The sequence below is a fragment of the Opisthocomus hoazin genome, chromosome 7, assembly GCF_030867145.1.
Source record: "Opisthocomus hoazin isolate bOpiHoa1 chromosome 7, bOpiHoa1.hap1, whole genome shotgun sequence".
NCBI lineage: Eukaryota > Metazoa > Chordata > Aves > Opisthocomiformes > Opisthocomidae > Opisthocomus > Opisthocomus hoazin.
In genome coordinates this window covers 27,747,015-27,770,041 of record NC_134420.1, presented here as the reverse complement: position 1 = coordinate 27,770,041, position 23,027 = coordinate 27,747,015, and the positions used below count along the sequence as shown (strand labels likewise).

General features: G+C 44.5%; 2 protein-coding genes across 5 annotated transcripts in view; both read right to left on the bottom strand.

Moving 5' to 3' along the window:
• EXT2 (exostosin glycosyltransferase 2) overlaps positions 1 to 1,597 on the bottom strand; it is an 82,508-nt gene extending 80,911 nt beyond the window's left edge. Inside the window, exon 1 of the mRNA XM_075426332.1 lies at positions 1,478 to 1,597. The gene's annotated coding sequence lies outside the window, so the exon portion shown is untranslated. The remainder of the gene's footprint in view (positions 1 to 1,477) is intronic.
• A 4,540-nt stretch (positions 1,598 to 6,137) lies between these two features.
• Positions 6,138 to 23,027, bottom strand: part of ACCS (1-aminocyclopropane-1-carboxylate synthase homolog (inactive)) — a 31,210-nt gene continuing 14,320 nt past the window's right edge. For 2 of the 4 annotated variants that reach the window (XM_075426177.1, XM_075426176.1), the window contains exons 2-15: positions 22,096 to 22,694; positions 20,544 to 20,603; positions 17,776 to 17,846; positions 17,164 to 17,233; positions 15,946 to 16,012; positions 15,387 to 15,484; positions 14,727 to 14,804; positions 13,601 to 13,701; positions 12,808 to 12,897; positions 11,783 to 11,828; positions 11,485 to 11,626; positions 10,787 to 10,929; positions 10,250 to 10,403; positions 6,138 to 10,029 (exon numbers count right to left, since the gene is read on the bottom strand). In XM_075426177.1, coding sequence (XP_075282292.1) covers positions 9,731 to 10,029; positions 10,250 to 10,403; positions 10,787 to 10,929; positions 11,485 to 11,626; positions 11,783 to 11,828; positions 12,808 to 12,897; positions 13,601 to 13,701; positions 14,727 to 14,804; positions 15,387 to 15,484; positions 15,946 to 16,012; positions 17,164 to 17,233; positions 17,776 to 17,846; positions 20,544 to 20,603; positions 22,096 to 22,677 — 2,001 coding nt within the window. In that variant the 5' untranslated portion in view covers positions 22,678 to 22,694 and the 3' untranslated portion in view covers positions 6,138 to 9,730. The remainder of the gene's footprint in view (positions 10,030 to 10,249; positions 10,404 to 10,786; positions 10,930 to 11,484; positions 11,627 to 11,782; positions 11,829 to 12,807; positions 12,898 to 13,600; positions 13,702 to 14,726; positions 14,805 to 15,386; positions 15,485 to 15,945; positions 16,013 to 17,163; positions 17,234 to 17,775; positions 17,847 to 20,543; positions 20,604 to 22,095; positions 22,695 to 23,027) is intronic. The other 2 variants (XM_075426174.1, XM_075426175.1) reach the window with 2 other exon arrangements.

The following is a 23,027-nucleotide window of genomic DNA, read 5'->3' as shown; positions in this document are numbered from 1 at the left end:
AATTTGTCATCTTTGTCAATATGACTTTTGCGGAAAAAAAGCATTCTGTGAGCTGCCAAGACAGCCACATTAAGAAAAGCATTTAAATAATAGTTCACTGTAGTCTGAATAACACTTGTAGTGAAAAACATGATGTAATATAAAGTATCACAGAGTCACACAACTACTGTCATCTTTGATGTTTCTTAAAAGTTTTTACACAGAGTATTGTGGTTCCAGCAAGAGGAAATTCGCATTAACTACAGACTGAAGAATCAGCTACTTGTTGCATGCAAAAATCTGTTTAGGTTTTCAGCTAAGGCTTCTGTAATAAATAAATCCCACCTGAACTCTCCACATTGGGAGCTTTTTAAATGTAAAGTAAGCATGTTTCTCCTGAAGAAGAAAGTGGATGGTATAATGTGTTCTCATTTTGGAGAAATGGGATGTTTTCTTCCTTTGTGAGCAAGAAAGTCTGACAGTCAACTGTACATTAGACAACAAATGTGAATAAAAAGATACCAATAAGGCATTAAATGGTTTTTATAACAAATTGGGTTATGTTTACTTTGCAGTTCTTAACAAAAGACTGTTAGGACAGGGTGGCTAACACATGACGTGACTGCACTTACACACAGCAGCACAATCTCAGAAACTACTAAATATTCCACTTTTAACAGCTGCTCTCCTCAATCTGTGTTCACATTCTGATTCTGGAGACAGCTTCTAAAGCCTACTGTACAAGACAATACACGCCCGATGCTGTTATCGGAACAGATGCCAGAATGCCACATTACTGTCAATTCTATGACTAAAAACTTTCAATACGCTTCTGACCGTTAACCATGTAACTCCTCCTTCCTGATACAGCACCAGAACCACTAGCATGATGACAAAGATTACCCATGGGCAGCAAGCATCTGAGTCACTCAGCAAAGCTGTCTGGACCTAAGCCGAGAGGGGGGGAAGAAAAAAACCTCAGTGAAAAGTAACACTCCATGCACCGAATCGTTTAATCACTTTCACACAGCACCTATTCCACCTGGGCAACCCGCAGGCACAAGACAAGGTCTGCCAGCGTTTGGAGCACGGGAACCACAGTAGGGTCTGGGCTGGACGGGACCTCACAGACCACCGAGCTCCGCCCCGGGCCGCGGACAGGGACACCCGGCACCGGCCCAGGCTGCTCGGAGCCCCCGGCCTGCCTGCCCAGCAGGACCAGGAAAAAGCCGCCGCAGCCAGAGCGGTGGCGAAGCCGTCACGGGCTGCAGCACGGGCGGCAGCGGCCGCCTTCCGAGGGATGCCGCGGCGGCGGGAGGGCCCAGGCCGGCCCGGCTGCCCGCAGCGCGGCCGGCAGCGCCAGGCCCTCCCCTCCGGCCCCCCGCCCGCCGCAGCCCAGCGGACGGCACCGCCACGGGCAAAGGGCAGGAGGCACGGCTCGGCCTCCGCACACGGCGTCGGGCCAGGGCGGGCCGCGCCCCCCGCCGCGCACACTGACCTCCGCCCGCAGTCGCTCGGCCCCCACGGCCCGCGCCGCCAGCTCGCCGAGCGGCCCCACAGAGCGGGGCGAGCGGGGCTGGCCCGGTCCCGGCGGCCCCGGTTCTCGCCGCTCCCCGCCGCCGCCTCCCGGCCTGCCGCGGCCGTGCGCATGCGCGCGGCCCAAGAGCGCCACGGGCCGGCCGCGCCGCCGCGAAGGTCGCCCCCCCGCGGCGGGAGGACTGAGCCGCAGGGAGAGGCCACGGCCCGGGGGTTGAATGTAGCCGTGACTTCAGCTCTTTTTCAGGGGAAGAAACCCGGTATTTTCGAACTGCAGACACTTCCAGGCGAAGGCCGTGCCCTCCCTTCCTCCCCTGCCTCACGCTCCCGCCTCGACAGCCACGGCCGCTCTGGCCGCCCCACGCGGGCTCCTTGCCCGGACTCCAATGCCTGCTTCACGTTTCGGGGAGTTTTGTCGGCCGTCGGTGGCTGTCCTCCCATCACAGCCCGGTGGCTGAGGCCTGGCTGCTCTCCCCGCTCTCATTCTGCAGCCAGAGCGGTCCTCGTTAGCTGGGGGTACAGAACTCCTTCCGACGAGCCGCCACCGCCCCAGTTCTTCGTGCCAGCGCGTTGCTGGCTGGCTCGCTCCCCACTCTGCACACCTTTCCAAGCGTGCTTTGGGCTTTCCCATTGACCGAGGACTTGTGGGTCGTGGGTGGCTCTCCGACCTGCTGGGTCACACTGCTTCAGCGAGAAAAAAACCCAAACCCACACCTTTCCCAAGGCCTTCTCAAGAGTGACTCGAGCCAACCCCTCTCCTGGCAGAAGACAGAGCGGGACAAATCTGTTGCACAAAACTCCGGCTGTGTGGGAACCACAGACACTGGTTTCATTCCCCAAGATGGGAGCTGGCTTGGTCCGTGGGCAGACTGACCCTTGGCAAAGCCAAGTAAGCAGGTGAGGTGCTGCAGCTGAACCACGCACACTGCAACCGGGCAGCGGAGACATTTCAGCTGCAGCAGTGTGGTGTCCCTGCCTGTGGCACCCGTGTTCTTTACCTTTCTCTGCTCTCTGGGCTGGTACCAGCAGCCCCTGACTGTGTTGAGTGCCACCGAGGTGGAAACAAGGATGACCTTATCTCCCACCTGTAAACAGTTCTCACCTCCTCACCGGCTCTCCTGTCCTGCCAACTGCAGGACAGATACGGGCTGTTCAAGGAGCAAGCCCTCTGTTTTGTAAAGCTGCTGGTCTCCAGGGAATTTTGCAACAACCGTGGAGCTACCAGCGCTCAGCGATGTCCTGCTGGTGCTGACTTCTCCTGCTGCAGCCCCTTCAGTCGCCTGATTTCTGGGCCAGGAGCATCTCCAGTCTGCTGACTGCTCTCTGCTGCCTGGGGTATCAGGCTACGGTCCTGTCCTGTAATCCCTGGTTGTTTAAAAGACTTTTACCACTCATGTCTCACAATGTCAGCTTTTTCTGGCCTGAAATGTGTTATTCCCCTCTTTCATTTTTCTTGCATCCATTTTTATATCTTATGTACAATGGTGAGGTGATGGTCTACTATCCTATAATGTGTGTTTGTGAACCATTGAGGGATTTGTACCTGTCCCTGCTCTAAACCTCTAAACTGAAAAACCTCTCTCACGTGCACACAGAGTACAGTGTCCTCAAGCAGTCTTGACCCTCAGCTCTGGGTCAAGAGAGCTCTCTTTCACTTCACCCGCTCTCGGGAAAACCGCTTCCTGCGAACCCGTTCACATGCACGCGCAGAGAGAGCTCAGCGCTCCCACAAGCAAGCAGAAATGCTGCCACGGCAATGCTGTCTCCTCTTTCTCTCAACCTCTGCTCACGTAGCAGGTGGTGTGGCATCCTCCTCAGACTCACTGCTGCCACCTTCACCCTGTCTGCGACATCCAAAGCCAACAGGCGAAAGGGCTCGCAGATCTTAGAGCATCCTTTCTGAGCACTGGTACTGGCTCCTTCCTCCTCCCTAGCGCCGGTTACTAGGGTTTGTTAGAGCCCATAATGTGTCTGGTTTAACCCATCAGCTTGAGATTTCTGCGAGCTGCCCCGTTCACAAAGCAGAGGCAGGAACGCTCCTTCTGGAGGGTGAGGTGACTATGTCCAGTGCTGGGGATCGGAAGCGGCACCATTCATGTCCTGGGGCTGCGTGGGACTCACCACCCCGCGCCGTGCCTGGGCGTGATGGAGCCGGGCAGGGGGTCCGCAGCCGCCTCGCGCAATGGGGATGCTGGCAGGTCCGCGCGTGGCCGGGGGGACCGGGACACGCCACACGCAGCCCGTGCCAGCCCACGCCCCCCCTCTGCCTCCCCGCTCTGCCCGGGGGAGGACGTGCAGCGGATCGACCGCAGCCGAGGTGTCTGCAGAGGCTTTATGATCAATTCATTCCCGTAGGAAAATTTGGAAATCAGTGCAATTTGATTAAAAGCTAGAATTAAAGACATGCAAGCAGCATGAAAAATGGAGGATGTAGTCTGTTTGGTAGAGGTTTCCCTGAAACCACATCAGGGAGCCTGTTTATATTCTAGTGATGTAGCTAAGCCAGACGAGTCTGCAGCACAGCGTCTATTTTTAGACTCCAGGTTGCCATTTATAGCTTGTAAAACTATTCATCAGCATCTGGATAACGAGCTATCAATTTTTATAAATGCACAAAGGAAATCAGATATTTTACCTCTCTTTTCCTTGCCTTTTTATGTGCTGCCTTATATGAGTCTTTGGGGGTTATCTGGGAATTTGTTTTTAAGGCTTTACTATCACGCCATATATTTGCCTGCTGTCGCATACAGCATCATGTATTTTCTGCTGGGATGAACAGTATACAGAACAGAAAGAAACGCTCAGCGAGCCTTCTGCTGCTGTGTCTCCACACACGTAAAGCAGCTGCATGTGAGATTATGGTGCACCATATGCAGTCAGTGCTGGACGCAGCACATTCTGAAAACACCTGTATAATAGAAGGAGATAATTTTAAAAGGCAAATATGAAAGGGAAAGCTAATGTCTTGGGGACATCTTTTCCATCTTATTTTCAACCCATGGAATAGCATAACTAAAACATCATAGCTCAATTTTTTCTTCTGAAAAATTTAATGGCTACTACCAATATGTAAGGTACTGGACTAAATGAAAATGTAAGAGAAAGCAGGATATTGTAACAGCCAGCTCTTTGCCTTGGTTCACTATTTTGGTTTGTATCTTACAACCAAATGATACCCTCATTTATATCAATTGAGTTTATAACTATCTGGTCAATAAACTGTATCTAGCAGCCAGCTGCATGGTTTTATCTCTTGAGCCAGTCCATCTCCCGTGCAGCTGGTTTGTAACTGATGGTGCTGGTCAATACAGTGATCTGCCTGATGTCTGTAACTCCACGTCCTCTACTGCTTTCCTGAATTGAAAGGGAAAAGAAACATAAATATACGTTGGAGGTCTGCTGCCGTAGCTCCTACTGAAGGCTGTGAGACATGAGGATACCAGTTAGGCAAGTGTTCCCTTCAAAGAAACTGTAATATGGCAGAAACACGCAGATAGAAACTCTCTGTTAGTGTACTTTCCTCCCTCCCTAACGCTTTTGGTTGTCACAGTTTGCAGATGCATTAATCTTTAATCAATTGAATGCTTTCTGCAGTGAGGTATTCAGGGAAAGAACAGGTCATGACAAGCGTTCGCCTAGAATAGCTAAGCGCTCGTGCACGAGCTGTGCCATCAGACCTTGCTGGATAGCAGCAGGGAATAGACAGAACAGCTAAAAATAGCCTTTCCTTGCAGTGTTTTTCCAGACTATTTTTGATTCTTCATTTTGATAAGGTTGACTGGCTATTTGCTAAAAATAACTGATCCCAGCAAACTGAGGACAAAAAGTAGAGTATTTATAACCATCTCAGACTCTTTAGTACATTTGTTGGCTGCAGATAATCTAGGATCTTGTCATCCGTCAGTTGCCAGTGTTTTATGTAAGTCAGTAATAAATAAAGCATTAAACTGAATGAAGAATGAGCGTTATCTTGCCACTCGCATTTTCTCAGATGGAATATACATCATTTTATATATATATATATATCTCCTTGCAGGTTAGCTTGCCCTGTTCTTCACGATGCGGTCTGAATTGCTTCAGAAAGAACCAAAACAATCCCATTAGGTCAGCCAATCTTACAAAAATAGCTGCATATGCAATTAAAAGTGAAAAAGCAGCTGTATCCTTTTCCAAGCCTGATATTTTAGATGAAGAAATTTTCAGGGGGTGATCCATGTAGCTTCCTCCATGAGAAGGTTTTTTTATCCAGCTCTTGTGTGCCACCATGTCTCTGATGAAATGAAATCACTGCTCTGCCAGCAGCACGAGAGCAACAGAGGGATTCTGTAACCAAGTAACTGGAGGAGGACTGCAGAGGAATTGTCAATATAAATGATAATTTGACCCCAAGGCAGGTTTTAAGAAACTGGGTGGTTGTGGGGATAGGGAGAGCACGCAGCAGTCAGCCCAGCTGCACGGTCCATTGGATTCATTCTAATAAAGACAATAATTGAGGTACTAGCATTTATTTAGAAGAAAATCCATCATACAGGACATTTGAGCAGCTGCCCTTCTTCAGTTAAGGTAGAGAACTAGTAAGTTCTTAGTGAATATTTTCCCTTGCAGATACTTTGCTTGGGATATATTCAGTTTCTGTAAGTGAAGAATCATCTTCAGATTCATTCCTTAAGCATGTATGATCCTTCATAAATATTTGCCTAGAATGGGCCGCACCTATGCTGTTTGCTTAACTGCAATGTAACTCAGGTTAATAATTTGGAGATTCACAGATTCTCCCCTCCCACAAACAAGTACACATCAAGGACAGACCTGAAATGTATGTTAGGGAAGTTTCTATAACCGAGAGTAGTGCTGTACAGAAAATTCCCACCTCTAACCTAGAAAAGCTGAACTTTTCTCTGGAGTAGAGAGAGAAGCAGGAAAAAAAAAGAGAGAGAGACTGGAACATGGCAAGGACCATGAAGCCATCTAGGATCCTTTCTGTGCTCAAACGAATGATAACCTGAATGCAAAAATTTTATGTAAAGTGGATTTTATCATCATGTTTAATTACAACGGACACAAGCAATGAAGGCACAGTGTTAAACTCATCTTGATAGCATTTCTTATTTTAGATGAAATGCAGCAGTTTTAAAAAATATAGATCTGACTGGCTTCATCATTTCAGGTACTGCTCTCTGCCTATTGCTTGACAAACTTGTAAAAGAAAGAAATGCGGGGGGGGACAGTCTTTAATAATTTATCAATTTGTTTTCCTGTAGAGATTTGCCACACAGTAAAAAAAAAAGGCCATTAACAATAATGATGAGAAACAGCGAGCAGAGAAAGCATCTAACACAGAGCTGGCAGAAGGAGCAAACAATTTGCAGAGGCAAAGCCTGTGTTTTTTCTGTCAGGGTAGTCTTACAGCAAATAAGACTTAACATCTATATACATATACACAGGACTTTCTAAATGTTTACCAATTCTTTTCAACCAGTAAAGGCTATTTTCAAAATTTATGGTGTTTGTACAGTCAAAACCAATGTTGCTTATTCCAACAGCAGACTCATAACATCACATTTCTCTCTAGCCTCATTTCCAGCTGTACTTGGAGTTTCTGTGACCAAGCTAACACTCCTCAGAGGAGAGCTCCTCAGGCAGGTGTTAAACATGAAAAAACCATGGAAAATATTGCATGCAACAAAATGTGTGTCTGTCCTGTTGCTTTGATGGATGTGACTGTGGGCCATATTATATCATCTGTGAGGATTCTGAAAGTGTATGACACCCTCTTTCCTACAGAGAGGTGTGCTTTACTAGCTGCTTGCACGCAGACACAGCACAATAAACGTGCTTTCTGAGCAGTAAACATCTACGGGTGAAAAGCATAAATATTGTTACTAATGTGTATTAACATACTCCAACCATAGGAGTGACTAGAACACCAAAAGGAAAGAAAATTAGGAGTGATTAATGGGTTGAGTTTGTTATAGGAATGCCCTGAAATACCACGTCAACTAATGGCTATACAGTCTTATTGGGTGCTTTGTTTCAAAGAGCTTTCTCCCCAAGTTTTTGTTGCTCAGACCCTCCTTGGGACACATAAATAAGAAGGGGAAAACCAGTAAGTCCGTTTGTGTTTTGGCTGTACATCTCACCTCCCATTCCAGTAAGGAGACCTGTCTTGTGCTATAGCTTTCTTTGTGGACACCCAAGAGCAAATGGAAAATAAATTACAATAAACAAAGAATGCACTTTAAAATATTGTACACAGACAAATGCCAAACTAATAAGAAAATATGATGCTTATAACTATCCCTGATACTCATCTGACCAATTACCTCACCCACCTTGCCTCATTGCTGGCATCTGAGAGAGGGACTGGTGACTTCTAACAGGCGCCACATGCAGCACCATCTTCTCCTCAGCCACTGGTCAGACTGCCCTTCTCACTGTCCAGGCAATTCTCCACCGTCACCTCTCCAAAGTGCAGTCACATTAATTATTTGCTAGCCATGCCTTGGCAATTTGCTTTATGATATAGACACATGCTTTTGTCACTCATTATGACATGCCCATCTGCCCAAATCTATGATGCCCAAGAACAAAACCAACAGAGCCACAATGGTATTGCTGTGAGCCTGACATCCCACCTCATAAAGTAACAGTAAAATGAAAGCTGTTCTACCTGAAGATTGAACCAAATAATCATTTGAATTTCCTATTAACTCTCAATACTACCCTTCTCCTAAATGATCTACAGCAAAGAAATCTAAGCGGGATGTACACATTTCATGGGACCAAGGATTTTTTTTTCCCGTCTTTCCAGTTTCATGTTGGAGGCTTGACTGCAAGAGTAGAAACGGTTCTCCGCTTGTGATCAGCAAATTACAACAGCACAGAATTTAGCCTAAATTTTATCTTTCACCTCTCTTAACTCATTATATAAACAGATTCCGTAATATCACCAGGATGAAACTTGGTTACTGCAAGAACAAATCACAGAAGGAGAAAGGCAGACTTCCATTCAGCCTTCATGGGCAATTTCCTTGAACTCTGGATTAATATGCATGCAGAAAAAACAGATTAAATTCCTTTAAGATACCTAAAATTTTATAGGACCAGAAATTAAAGAGCTTTGTATCTTTGAAAGAAACTTTCCAACTTAAATACTTTATCACCATCACACAGGAAACAGTGTCTTATAAAATGGAAAAGAGATGGAGGAGAGGAGACAGAAGAATACTGTTTAGTCAAAAAATTACCCTGCAGATTGACAAACATAGCTAAAAAATTGCCTTAATTACCCTGATAACGGTGGAAGGTGCCACCTTGGAAGCCTGTGGGCTTGCAGCCGGTACACCTAGCACGGTGGAAGAAGCCGCATCCTCTGCATTGTCCTGTCAATACACCTCACTGCTAACCAGAAGAGATGGACTTCCAGGAACAGGCAGGCTGCAGAGTGAACACCTACTTTCAATCGCCTCTCTGTTCTTAGCTCTTTTGTGGATACTGTGCCAAGAGACCAATAGACGCTGTTTATTTATATGAATACAAAAAAGGAGGATAGAAACAAAACTAGGCATTTCACCAACTAAGGGTGTTGGATACTGTCTGATCTAAGGTTACACTGGAAACAAACTCAAAATGAAAAGATTTACAGAATTCAGACTAGATGACCACAGTCCTAAGAGCCTCGCCCACGCTGGCGAACCTGTACACACGCTTATTTACCCTTAGCTGAGGCTAAGTTAGGGCTGACACCAGGTTCTGTCTCCTAAAAACATCTCTTTGCAAATACAGTCATCTTCTGGCCCTGAAGTAGTTACATCTGATCATCATTTAGGAAAAGGGAAACTATACACATTCTAACAATCTCAAGTCTCTCTCTTTCTGGAAAGACTGAAATAAGCAGCATAAAAAATGACACCACAGGACCTTATAAGAGAGTTAAGAGCATATTCATTAGAAATGAAATACAAAATACAATGATGCCACAGGAGAGGGAGTAGCAGGCGAACATGACCCCCACCATTCCCTACCCTCACCCCGATCCAAGGAATGCACCTATATAATACAAATTAGAGATTTCAAACAGGAGGGAGAGGAGGGGTTTTACAAAGTGATTTTCTTGCTATACAGAAAATATATTATTTGCTAGAAGTCACTGCTGAGCTGTTAGCGGCCCAGGGTCAGTCACTGTTCAGGAAACCCCCTGAAGGCACACTGAGCCCTACTGCTTCCCCACCAGTTTGCTGAACACATCGTAGATCTCTGGCTTTTCTTGTGCAAACTGCTCGGCTGTGTTTTTCTGTAGCCAGTCAGATGAACGCATTTGTTGCTGCAGGAGGCCAATGAGGTCACCAAGGTTGGAGCTACCAGCACAGGTAGGCTCCTGGTGGCGGGACACAAAAATTACTTCATCTGTACTATCTGCTTTGCCATCCTGATCTGACTGACAAGGCTGCTCCTTCTCCTCAGCCAGTATCTCCTGCTCCCGCTCTTCCAAAACCTTGCGGATCCGTTGCATACCTGCCGTGGTATAAGAAGGAGAAACACTAGTGGATTACTTTAAGCCACAAGTGTCCCCAAATCCGTCAGATCCAGAAAAAATCTGGAGGATGGAAGGAAAGGGAGTAAAAAGGGAGAAGATGAGGATAATAACAACAGGATAGGTTTAGGATTAAGGAGAGGAGGAAACAGTGCTGCAGAAATTCTAGTGGGAGGAGACAGAGAAGAAAACATTACTCACCTAACTGTAGCCGGTGGGTCTTGTCAGCAAAGATGATGCGGAACCATCCCGGTTCACTGCATTCAAAGGCTTTTCCGCAGGACAGGAGGACCTTGTTATCCAGAAAACGCCTCCAGAGCAGCATCTCCTCCTCAAAGGTGCCTGTCCTAAGGTACTAGGAGAGTCAGCAGAAGGGCCAGAGGTTAGTAACATACAGGCTAACTCACCGAGATCCTCATGAATTTGTGATTCCCATGAGGTCTGCAAAGGCCAAGGGAGACACCTTTTACCTCTGAAGTACAGCAGTTGTGATATAAAGGAAGAAATGGGGAGGAAAGTGGCTTGAGAGCAGTAAGATTCCTGCAAGGAGGGAAATGCACAGACAGACGAAAGGAAAAGAACGGACAGAAATACCAGACAGCCCTTCCCTCTGCTCATCAGACAACAGATGGGACTTCAACAAAATGCTTATCACAATATTAAACTTTCCTCTAGACGCAGCTGCACCACGCGTCTGCCCTCGTCCCAGGAGAAGCCTCCCTTCCCAAGACTACCAACCTTTCGAAAATCAATCCAGACGAAGAAGCCTGCATTGCGGTTGAGAAAAGGAACCCCAAGAGTCTTCAGTTCATCTGTCACATACGTATGGGCAGCTTTTAGCCGGGCATGGTTGGCCCTCAGGTATACCTGGTTGATCCAATCTGACCAGAAGGAGAAGACAAAGAAAAAAAAAAAAAATCACAATTTGCAAAGAATTCAGATCTGTTCAATTTTCCAAAATACTCACAATGCCTTTTTCCATTTCACCCTTTGCCTCCTATTTTGGTTTTCTGTTTCCTTAAAGAGCAAAAAGGGGGGCAAGAACTATTTAGTGGTTTCACATCTGTGCAGAATAATATTTTTCCCTTTCTGAGGAAGCTTCCCTACATTCATAGCTCCTAATTGTTGTGGACTGTTAGCACTCCATCCAGGGCAAAGCTAGAAGTCCAGCTGGTTTCACGCCACACTGGCTATTTCTATACAAATAGCTATCACACTTCTTCAAAGCTGCTCCTCTAACTCTGCCCATCAGGAGCTCTGCAGAAACGTTCTTCTTTTTTTTAGAATTGTCCGCCATGTGTTACATGTGAAGCTTCAGGATTATGGAAGACTGTCAATTAAGCTGTACAAACATTTGGGAAAGTAAGAGGAGGGGATCCCTCAGATACCGAGATACAGAGAACAGCAGAGGATCATATACGAAGCTGCCGACTCACCTCTGTCTCTAAGCAGCTGTGCAACCTTGTGCTGGACGGGTCCACAGACCCCGTGGAAATAACACAAAGAAGCCACTGCATTAGCAACATCCTGGTTCTCTGTATACAAAGTACCAAAACGAATCCCAGAAACAGCAAAATCCTGCAGGAGACAGAGAGACTACATTATTGCACAGGAAGACCAGGATCCTATTACTTCTGCCTTGTTCCTTCCAGCATGAGGAACCTGAGGAACCTGAGGACACGAGGCCAACCGCACCAGCCAGGCAGCTGCGGCACGGTGGCAACCAGCACTCACCTTGCTTATTCCCCACATCACGTGAGTCCGCTGTGGATCAGGCAATCTGTATGTAGAAGGATGCAGATGGGCAGTTAGTGTCATGGGTGCTGTAGCTTTTGGATCACCAGTGCAGCATTACAGAAACAGAGAGGCAGCATTATGCAATGACAGACAATGCAGCATGGAACATCAGCCAAGCAGGGAAAATTAAAATCTGACCTAACTTTAGAAGCTAGAAACTCCCTGGAACTAGTTTTAGACACAGTATTTCAGACATACAGATACTTGCAAGCGGTATATTGCACACAGGAAGCTTGTACATATCATGCTAGAAATCAGGCCTGTGCCAATGTATTTGCCAAGAATTAAATGCAATTTTCTTTCTTTAAAACCCCAACATTTTACAGAAAGAGATAAAGTTCTTCTTTTGCAATGCTGCACATCCAAGCCCAGCAACACTGAGCTAACACTTAACCAAGTGTATTTTATTTCCTTGCAATTGAACACAAAAATAGCACCACTGCTGAAAACAAGAAATTAGAAAAAGAAATTTAAAAAATCCACACTATATTTTTAAAAGGTGAGATTTGCGAAATTTTCTGTCTCATTAAATTGATACCTAATGAAACCCACTGCGAACAGTGACTACTATATGAAAAAAAAGAAAGTAAACAGCAACAGAAAGTCTCTACAGGCATCAGTAGAAACGTGGGAAAGAGGTAACAATGTTTAGGTAGGAAGAAAACCCACACTCTCAACAAACGAAACATCTGTTTCCAGTTTTGGGGACTGTCACAAGCAAATACCGAAGCACACATTGAAAAGTGTACCACAACAGAAAACTAACTACCATTTTTCACTTGCTAGATTGCACTTGATAAAATGCATTTGCTATTCAGAAATTACTACAAAAAAAAGCAATCAGTGTAAGGCAGATTCAGAATTTGCTAGCTCATGACTTAACTTCCAGTCACAAGTTCTCAGCAAGGCATCATGTTGAACTGTCACTGGAAGATGGCCAGGGAAGTAGGAGCTGATTTTACCTGTCCATGCCTAGGACACTGTGAAACGTGGCTGATTCATCAAAAACTGACAGCATGTAGATCTCATCTACTATCACATGCAATTCATGTCTGCAAAAGGACAAAATGGAGATTACAAAAGAAGGCTGTTTCTGGTTTAGAGGCAGAGATAAATTCTGGACTGCAAAGACTTGCTTTATACAAAGAAGAGGGACACCAAGTTTTGCAGAACAGAAGCATTTCTTTCACAATTCATATCATTATGTGTACATTGAAGTGATTTGAGATATATCCACCTAACTGTCACCCACTGCAACCACACAATGAGATAAAAACTCAGTCATTTTCAATGCCCTAGTGAAAATTAACTCTTGTAGTTACTACTGGGTTAGAAGTTGTATGATCATCCACTCAGAAATGACAAAATTTCAGAGAGTATCCGTGATCCATGATGAAGCTAGAAATCCATGCTCATATCTTTCTTTTTCTCTGCACATACAAACAAACTGAGAGGAAAGGAACTCAGTTTCCTACCAAAGAAGTACAGCACGATGGTGTTTGCTAGGACTACCAACAAATAAAACTTGCATTCCTTGATGCAAGTTGCTTTGCCACTCCAGATGGCTGCAGGGTCCACACTCCCTTGTCCCCACCATTCCCCTCTCTTCTCTTAAGTCCACCACTGTGTGTGAAGAACAGACTGTTTGCCTGACTTAGAAGATATTCACAGATAAAATCAGGGACAGCAAGTAGTCCACCGGATTCTGGAAACCGTATCCGACTCAGGATGCCTCAGCCTTCCAAACTGACATACCTTTTAGCAAATTCCAGGTAATCCCGTAGCTCTGACAAGGAGTAGATGTCTCCAAGAGGATTCTGGGGATTCAGAAGAATTAAGGCCCTTACAGCGACACCCTGCCGAACATGAATAATGCAGTATTAAGACAGCAGACATCATGGGATAAATTTTCAGTCCCTCCACTTGAGCAGTGAGTGTGATGAAAGATTCCCCTGAAGTTTCTACCTTAACTTTTCAACTCAAAGGTTAGATTTGTATAAGAAAACTTTTAGCCACAAATTAAGAATTTTTTTTTTTTACGATTTTATCACTTGCAAAGTGAACTGAGGAAAAGATCATAGAATGAATCAATGATTTTGAAAAGACCGAGTCTGCCACAACCGTTGCCATCTGGTCAACCAATTAATGAGAAAGATGCTCTCACACATTCTCAGCACGAAAGATCACTTTCTCTTGAGTTGTATCAGTAGTTGAGAAGTTACAAATTACTGAAGATTGCCCATGAATGTGGCAAGAAAGATATGAATCTGAGCTATAGGGATGCAAACTGTTCTTATTTAGAGCACACGTGGCTGGAGATGTCAGAGCTGGCAATGATCTAAAGATGCAGCTAAACATATATTGGGCTTAGGACACTGTCATAACTCACAGACTAACTCTTCAGAAGGGTGATAGTCATCTGCATTTATCCTCTAGATTTGCACCTCTCTTCCTCCTGCAAAAACTCTCAGCGGTCTTACTCGATTCATCTGCACTACTGCGTAGAGCAGTCAGTTATGGGCTAACTCAGGTGGCCTTCCTGAAGGAGAAACCCTGTGTAGTCCCTACTCTTTAGTGCATGCCCAAATTTTTTTTTTTTTTTTTTTCAATATGAAGGGGTTCCAGTGCTTTGTGAATGGTCTGGTACTACTGGTTTAACCTTTCTGTTGTGACCAAACTTGGACAGACATGACACCAAGGGATTCCCCCTAAGATTGCCCCTGAGTTTGCACACAGTCTGATCTCAGGTGGTTTACAAGGACAATCGGAAAGCCAGGTGCTAGGTTCTGAAAATGTTTTTGATCTTTAGGGCACTTCTGGGACCTGCCATCTCAAACATATTGTAGACTTCACTGGTAATATGAAGGCCAGCTACACTCACCTCTGCCCTGGCATCCTGCAAGGCCTTTTCCAGTTTTTCCACTGTAAGCTGAAAAGGCCGAGTGCTTGTTCCAGTAATCTGAAAGACACCACAAAGATAAAAAAGGCCATGTTATTTCGATAGAGTCTGCCTTGAGCCAATCTCCTGAGTAATGTTCCCCCCCCCCCCAAAAAAAATCCAGCAATAATGACCTAGCATCCATCTTCTTATCCTTTTACACTACAGAGAGAATAAATACATAAATAAAATCAAAGAAGTGTTCATCATAGGCTGGCCACACACACAGAATTCTCTGGTTACCCTTGAATAACTAAAACAGTGCAAGATCTCCATCTGCTCTTCCACCCCGGGACCATCTTTAGTAGGACAGTACATACTTCTGTCCCCAAGGCTCAAAATGGCCATTTTTTTCCCCTCAAGAGCAGTTATTGGGAGTATGATACAAGAAAAGGACAGGACTGGAATCCAGATTTACGGTCTTGAACTACTTTCTTGCAAATTATGTGCCCAGTTTCCCAGCAATAAATTGGGAAGATGCCCATGGGCTTGCAGCCTACCCTTGTTCTGAGGACTACTTTCAGAGGTTCCCAAAGCTTGGCACTTTCCAGTATCGATTATTTTTTAACCACAGAGGTTGGTAATCCCTTCCCTCAGACTTACCTTACTGTCTAAATAGGCATACACCAGCTTGACATTACCATAGAGGAAGACACTCTGGGTGATATCACCGTAAAAGGGAGTAGCAATAAGAACAGCTTCTGGAACCAAGAAAACAAAATTGGTTATCAACAGGTCTCAGTCCTTCGCTCTCTTCTAATATACTTCAGCTAAACATGACAGCTTTTTTTACAGCTGTGTCCTCTGGAAACACTGTAATGTTACTGCCTTTTCCTCCACTTTATTTTTACATTAATTCTTTAATCTTCTGGAATAACCCAGGTAAACATGAGTATAGCCCACATGTAGCCTAGCAAATTAAAACAGGGCACCAGGAAAACAGTGAAGGCAGACAGGGTAAGACACCAAGTGTGAGTGCCTGACATCTGCAGACCATGGAGATGATGAATTTCACAGCAGAATCTTGCAGGAAACAAGAACTTTGCAGTAGGCCAATGCCAATTCCACTACTTCACTTCCACCAAACAATATTTAAACAGAGTTAATACATTATTTCCCAACAAAAATAAACATTAAAAATACCTCCTAACCATCCACTTACCCCCTGGATCACACAGCACTGTAGCTAATGCAGAAAATAATGAGCCGCAACCATTTAAAACAATCACCTACAGAAGAAAGAGAGAAGCTAGTGATAAATCTGTCCATAGAAAGACAACACTATAAAATAATAATTCCTGACCACATCACCAAAATATATTTTCTCCCCAACTCTCTAACATGGATGTTCCCAGAATTTTCTTGCTGAAATCCCACTTCTACCAGAAATAATGTTAATTCTGTTCTTTGCTTCAGAGACACTTTCTCCTGATGTTGTTCTTGATTTTAATAAGCAACTTAAAAAAAGAGTAGGCTTTAAGTAGGGAAAAAACTGGGGAGCAGTTCTGAACTGCTAGAAGAGCAAACTACCTTTCATCAGCTAATACGTGTTACCGTCTCCTTGTGGTAACAGCAGCTCTGACCTCCTGCCCAATTTGTGCAAAGTGGAAACCACTGTATTGTACAGGAGCAGGTTTGACTCCTGCTTCTAGAAGACAGATGCTCACAGGTCCCACGAGCTTCACTCCAAGTGCCAGGCAGAATCTGCTGCCTTGGAGAAGCAGTCATCAGCAGTAACTTTGGTTCACGTGAAGTGTGGGCTTCTGCTGAATTACTGCAGCCAGAAAGGAAATGGCTGCACCAGCTCCTGCTGCCTTCTGCACCCAGCAGCGGCAGGAGTCCCTGATCTCCGCAGGGCCCAAGCCCAGCCTGCAGCTCTCCCAAGCCAGCAGGTCCTGCAGAGACTTGGCTCTTGATGCCTTCCTCAAAACACTGCTGTAAAATTTGCAAAGGTCTGTTTTTACAGGCTAAAACTACTCTTGGCTCAATTACAGACTTTTGCCCTGAGGTGTAACAGCAGAAGGGGATGAAATTAAAACTCGACTGAAACAATAGGCACTCTTTGTCAAGGCTGAGGGATACAGGCACAGTATGTGCTGGAGCTGAATAAGGAGATGAAAACACAAAGCCCCACTGAGAGCACTGGCACGAGGAGTTGGCACACAGAAGTAACGCATAAGGCAAATATACAGCTGATCCGAAGTGTTTTGGCTGAAGCATGCATCAAAAGCTACCAAAATGGCTAAGAATCAATATCTCATTTACATGATAAAAGGCTGTCATTTTACCAAATCATTTGTTAAAAAAAAAGAAGATGAAACTGTTCGATAACAAATGGCAATACATTAGAATAGACACCAATGGAAAGTGGGTTACCCACATTTTCTGCCTTAAGAGGTGCAGGGGCCTTGCAGTAATAGGTCAAAAATCGAGCCACTTCCTCCCGTAAACTGAGAAAGACACAAAAGCAAATATTGATTCAGCTTATTCTCCAAGAGGCTGGGCTTCCCCAGGTCCACATCTCAGGAAAATAAGGCCAGGGCACAGTAAAGGCTGGTGAAAATAGCTAGAAAACAGGATAGCTCAGGCCCATGCCACAAACATGACTTTTACACACAGCAAAGGTGTCATGGATAATATCTATAATGGTGCATACATTTCTGATGAGCTTTAATCAAGGCACAGAGAGAAAAATCAAAGTCCCCAAGTTTTCACTATGTTTCAAAGAACTGTTTGGAGTTACCTAATTTGTTAATGTATACAGTGCTTTTAAAACTGTGCTTGCTTTAGAAAAATTGCATGTTCTCTCACATAAAAGGATTTTTAACTGGATGAACTGGTAGGGCAGCTAATTTACAGTTTTTTAAAGAAAAAGATGATTAAACGACCTAGAAAAGTTTTAACTAGTGAGTGTAGCAGAAGCGGTTTGTATTCATCCATTCTGCTTATCAGACAGGTAGTCAAAAAGGGAAGCATTATAGAAAAGACTTACAACATATGGCCCTTCCAGTCGGGATACTGAAGCAGCGGAGGCTCCATCAGGTTCATATCGGTCTGTGTCAGCTGGGAGCAACGAGAAGAACCATTAAAAGCACAGTCAGTGATAGCAGAAACATGGAGATAGACGGGATCCATGTACAGGCACATACCTGCATAGACACCCACACACGTGCAACTTCAACAGTTGTAAAACTGGATTGAGAAAGCCATTGACCATCAAAATTAATGCAGCTTGGAGAAGCAAGGACCAGCAAACTGATCAGTGATAACTTCAGGTTACATGAAGTACGGGCTTCTGCCAAGTTATTGCTGCCAAAACTTTGCTGCGCAGAGATCTACAAAAAGGACGCAGAACAGGCAACACACACGACACCCATAACCAAGATGCCTGCAGAAGACTTTCTCAGCAAATGAAGAAACCCAAAGAGTTCCAAAGAGTGCTTTGCCCAAGCTCTGAGGACGACAGCTTTCAGCTGAGAACTAAGTCCCAATTGTGAAAGCTCAGGTCTAGACTGTCAGAAAGAGATAGAATGGATTTTGAGTGACAGTAAGATATGTATTTTCTTTAATAAACTTTCAATCTATTAAGTTTTTAATGAATTATAGCATTCATTTATGTCTCAGTTCTAAGTTACTGCAGCTCCTTCAGATCTATAATTCTGATAAGTTTTGATAAGTGTTAAAGCATAATGGGAGCTTTCAAAAGACAGGAGAAAAATGAAATCATTTGATTCACAAATGAAATATTCTTGATAATTCTTTGCCAGGGCAGCCACTTTGTTCCTTATTGGGAGTTTATTCTGATCTCAGAGGCAGATTCATCTGAACTGTGGAGCCCATTTTAATGTTTATATTTGGATAAAGTACGCACACTGCTTTTATCTAAATATTCTCAAGGTTGTAAATATCAGGGTTTCACATAATCCAGTTCTATGAAGTTGCAAGGGAAAGCACAGCGGTGATACGTGCAGAGAGAAGAGGACATTTTACATAAACAAAAAGGGAATAAACATGTTACGTACAACGCACCTTCCAAATGTTTAATGGCAACCAAATTTATGAGTTAATATTAAAAAAGGTGAGGGTGGGGGGACATGACAAGGAGACGGTAGTGCAAGGAAAGAGGGAAATTCAACATGCAGTGTGAAAGCTTCTCACATAATAACAAAACCGCAGCATTCTGTATTGGTGTTTTAATAACTGGTGCCAAGCTCTGGAGTTTAAAGACACTGTCCTTATCCCATGCAGAATTACAACCTGATATTATAGGATTAAAGTTCCTTTATTCAGCTGTAGATGTTCTTGAAGCCTATGTAGCACAGAACTGTGCCTTCTTAGATCTCTCTCCTAAACTTATCTAGAGAACGCAACACAAAATGTATCAGCACTTGGCCAAAAAGGACTATCCAATAACAAAAAGAAGCCTTGGAGGTAATGCATTAAGGGCTAAGGAAACCAGATGGGCCAACTGAAAGTAAGGCCATCTGAGATCTCACGCCACAAAATACTCTCTTGTTTAAGGGACGAAAGTTGAAGACAGAAATCTGATACATTACTCAGTGGAAACAGTATTTACTGTCCTAAATAGCAAGAAATTATTCGCCTACAATCCCAGCTGGTGCTGCATTCAGTGACTCCATACTGTAAGTCCAGGCTGCGATGACTGCGAAGCTGGCAACGGTATCTTTGTTCAGCCGTTTGCCATAAGCGTGATGGTTCGTCTGACTACAGCTGATGAAGTCCCAACTCATTTTCATAATAAGGATAATTGAGATGCAGCTGACTACCATCTCCCTGTGCACTACTTACTGCAGGCTTGGTGTTAGTTTTAAGGGAAAGGACAGCGAAGGAAGGAAGGTACCACCTACACAGCCTAGAAGGCACCTTTCTCGTGCAGGCAGCAGCTCTGCCTTACCTGTTCTTTTAGCTGGAAGGCGCAGTGGTGGGGTAGCGTCCCCCCGAGTCAGTGGAGAGGCAGGCAGAAATAAAACAAGGAACATTTTGAGGGTGGGAATTGGTGGAACGGGAGCAACCACGAACTTCAAACCGCAGAGGCCGACTGTCCACCCTGAGCCACCTTCCCTCCCCACAGACACCTCCAGCTAGGAGAAAGTGCCACCTGCCCGCCTCGCAGGCTGCACCGGGCAGTGATTTTAATGGGAATCGAGAAACACTCCTCTATGCCACGGTTCTGTTGTTTTCTTTTGACTTTTCTACTTTCTGAGTGGTGCCGCGTGGTTCATGCCTCTCCCTGGCGCAGCTGAACAAGGTGAGCAGGCAGCAGCCAACCCGTTTCGAGAGGTTTCGGGAGCTGCCACTGTCCACTGCTGCCACCCTCGCGCATTTCAGGTGTTCAGAACTGCGTGTCCAACTTGCCTGACTTTATAATGAAGATCCTTGAAATTAAATAGAGTTCAAAACTAATTTCAAAACCTCTGTATTAAATCAACTACTGTCAGCAGGAGAAAATAAAATGTGTCTTATTTTCATTTAGTTTTCTGAGCCAAGTACAGCCCCAAAGGGAAACTCATCGTGAAGAGGAACAGAAAAACACCCTTGTTCCTATCCTCCTGGAAAAATAACATAAATAAAATATATGTACAAATAGCTGGCTTCAAAAGTGACTTCCAACAAATAAAAAATTCATGACGAAAAACTTTACCAGAGAAAGCTGAGCAAAAGCAGTAACTCTAGGAAAGTGCAAGCACTGAGGAGGAAGTACACAGCAAATTCAGTATTTCTTTTTGGAATAGGACTTACCCGCTTAGACATCAGGTCAAAGCAGAGTTTATTCTCACTGGTGCCAAAGTTTATTATACCCTAGAAAAAGAAATAATTTCTTTATAGACACAAAACCCGTGTGCATACATCACCTTAGCTATCACTTCACTAAATTGCCTCCAAAAAGCTCACCAATGACAAGAGAAAACACAGTTCACATAAACTTCACCATATATAACTCGAGACACTTATCTATGTGTTTACATATACATCCCAGGCACTCAGCTTCTTAGGCAATAAACTATCTGTAAATGAATATGTACTAACATTTATACTTCTTTACAGAATATGTTTAACTTAACCTTGAACTCACTCACTGGTATACATCTAACTACAAAAGAAACACTACAACAATTCTGAGAAAAGTGAGGTTTACCCTTCTGCAGCAGTTTTAAGCAAGGTTTTGGATACATTTCTTTATCTAAGAGCATTTGTTTATCAGTCATTACCATTCCACTCCACTGATTTGCTCAGAAACAACATGTAGTCACGAAAAGTGGTGAAGACACTAAATTCTCTCCTCTGGAGAGATGACACTACAGTTCCAGGTTTAGGATTTGGCCCTGTTTATTTAGTTCTGCATTGGATCTGCAAGAGTTCAAATCTACTAGCACATTTTCATTACTGGAAGAGGTTGGGTAAATACACTTTTAAAAATTGCAAAAGGAAATCTAAGCAACTGTACATTTACACTGTTAGTAAAGTACAAGTCTGATTTCAGGTACTTGTTTAAAAAGCTACCTCCTACATAGACAACAGTTGGTCAAAGAGGCAGTTTGTGCTTCATAATGCACTTCATATCAAACATTTAATTGTGTTTTTCTATCTTAAAAACTTAGTTTTCACCTCCCAACACAGTGTGACCAAAGTTAGGGCTAATAATAAAACATTTTTAAAGTTTCAAATAGTTCAGTATCTGAATGCGGGATCCATTTAAAAGCAATCCACACATAAGTCATTATTCATATTTACTATACTTGTTACTCAGTAATAATTTGCCATGAAGCATTAACACTCTGCCTTTGTGCCACAAGGGGGGTATGATGAGCTACTTAAAACTGAGCAGCCGAGCGTAAACAGGCAGAAAAAGTGCCGAGTGTTAGTTAAAAGTTTCAAAAAACATGCCTACTACTTAGTTGTGGTATCTCCTGCACCCATCACCTGCAACAACCAGACATAATCAGATAATCAGAGATAGTCTTCAGTGGGAACAGAGATGATGAGGCCAAAGGAGGAACAGGAGGTCTGTTCCTGCAGATTTCTTACATCTTTCAAGGTCTACTGCCGCCACTATTTCCCCGACAGGGAACTCAGAGTGTGCCAACCTGAGCTGAACATGGTGTTCATCTTTGATATATACATGATCTGCAAAGCTACTTTTTATTTCTCTTCCTTAAACAAACAGCTTGACCCATCATGTAATAGTGAGATAAAAGAACAAACACACTTTTAGCATATCTGTCAGCAAACCTCTGAGAAAGTTTTATTCCTAGCAAGAAAGCCACGAAAACACTTTGAGGTTCTCACTCACGTTGGGGTTCTTGTCTTCATCATACTTGTCAGCATGATAAGCTTTGTACCCTTCCTCAGTGGAGCCACGAAAAATGTTGGCAATGTTGCCGCGAGCAGAGAGGTAGGGGCTTCTCTGGAAGTCGCCGGGGTTACAGAAGCCGTGCACATCGACCCGCCGAGCCCTCATCTCTTGCAGGTTGCCCCCTCCTCCTCCCATTCCCGCAATTTCAGACAGTGCCTGGCTGAAGTCCAAGCCCCGAGGCATCGTGACGGAGGAGGAGGAGCCGCTATGGCTCTGCTTGAGGATGCTGAGCATCTGAGCAAAGACGTTGAACATGCGAAACTCGTGCTCCCGCTCCAGTTCAAAACGGCGCTGCTCCAGCTGCATCCGACGCTCCTCCACATCCAAATCTCGCTGAAATCGGCGTTCCTCCATCTGCAAAAAGCGCTCTTCCATGGCCCGCTGAGATGTCAGGGTCTTCAGCAAGAGATCGTCGAGAGGGTCCTTCATGCGCTGGCCTTTACGCTTTTTTCTCAGCCGATGCAAGGCGGAGAAGCCAGGCCGGGGAACCACATTCTGGATCCGTGATGAGTTTGCCATGCTGGGCTCACTGAAACCTGTGAATACGTAAAAGCAAGGAAGAAAAATAAAACACAGCAAGTAAAGCGGCGTGGCCGTGCTTTGCTGCCATCCCCTGTCCTTCCTATGAAACACCCTTTGATTAACAGTAGGGTTTTACAGGAAAACCGAAGTAAAACCTGTCAGGTACAGCCTGAAGTTTGCGAGTCTTTTGGGAGTTTGTTTTTAACTTCCCACATTGGGCACCCACGATGCTGCCAGCCCCAGCCCCACGCTCGGCCTCCGAATCAACCTGTGTGATCGTCAGTTCCCTCCATCGGACTAACTACGCAATCACCATGGCGAAGAGGACGTAGCATTTCTTCCTGTCC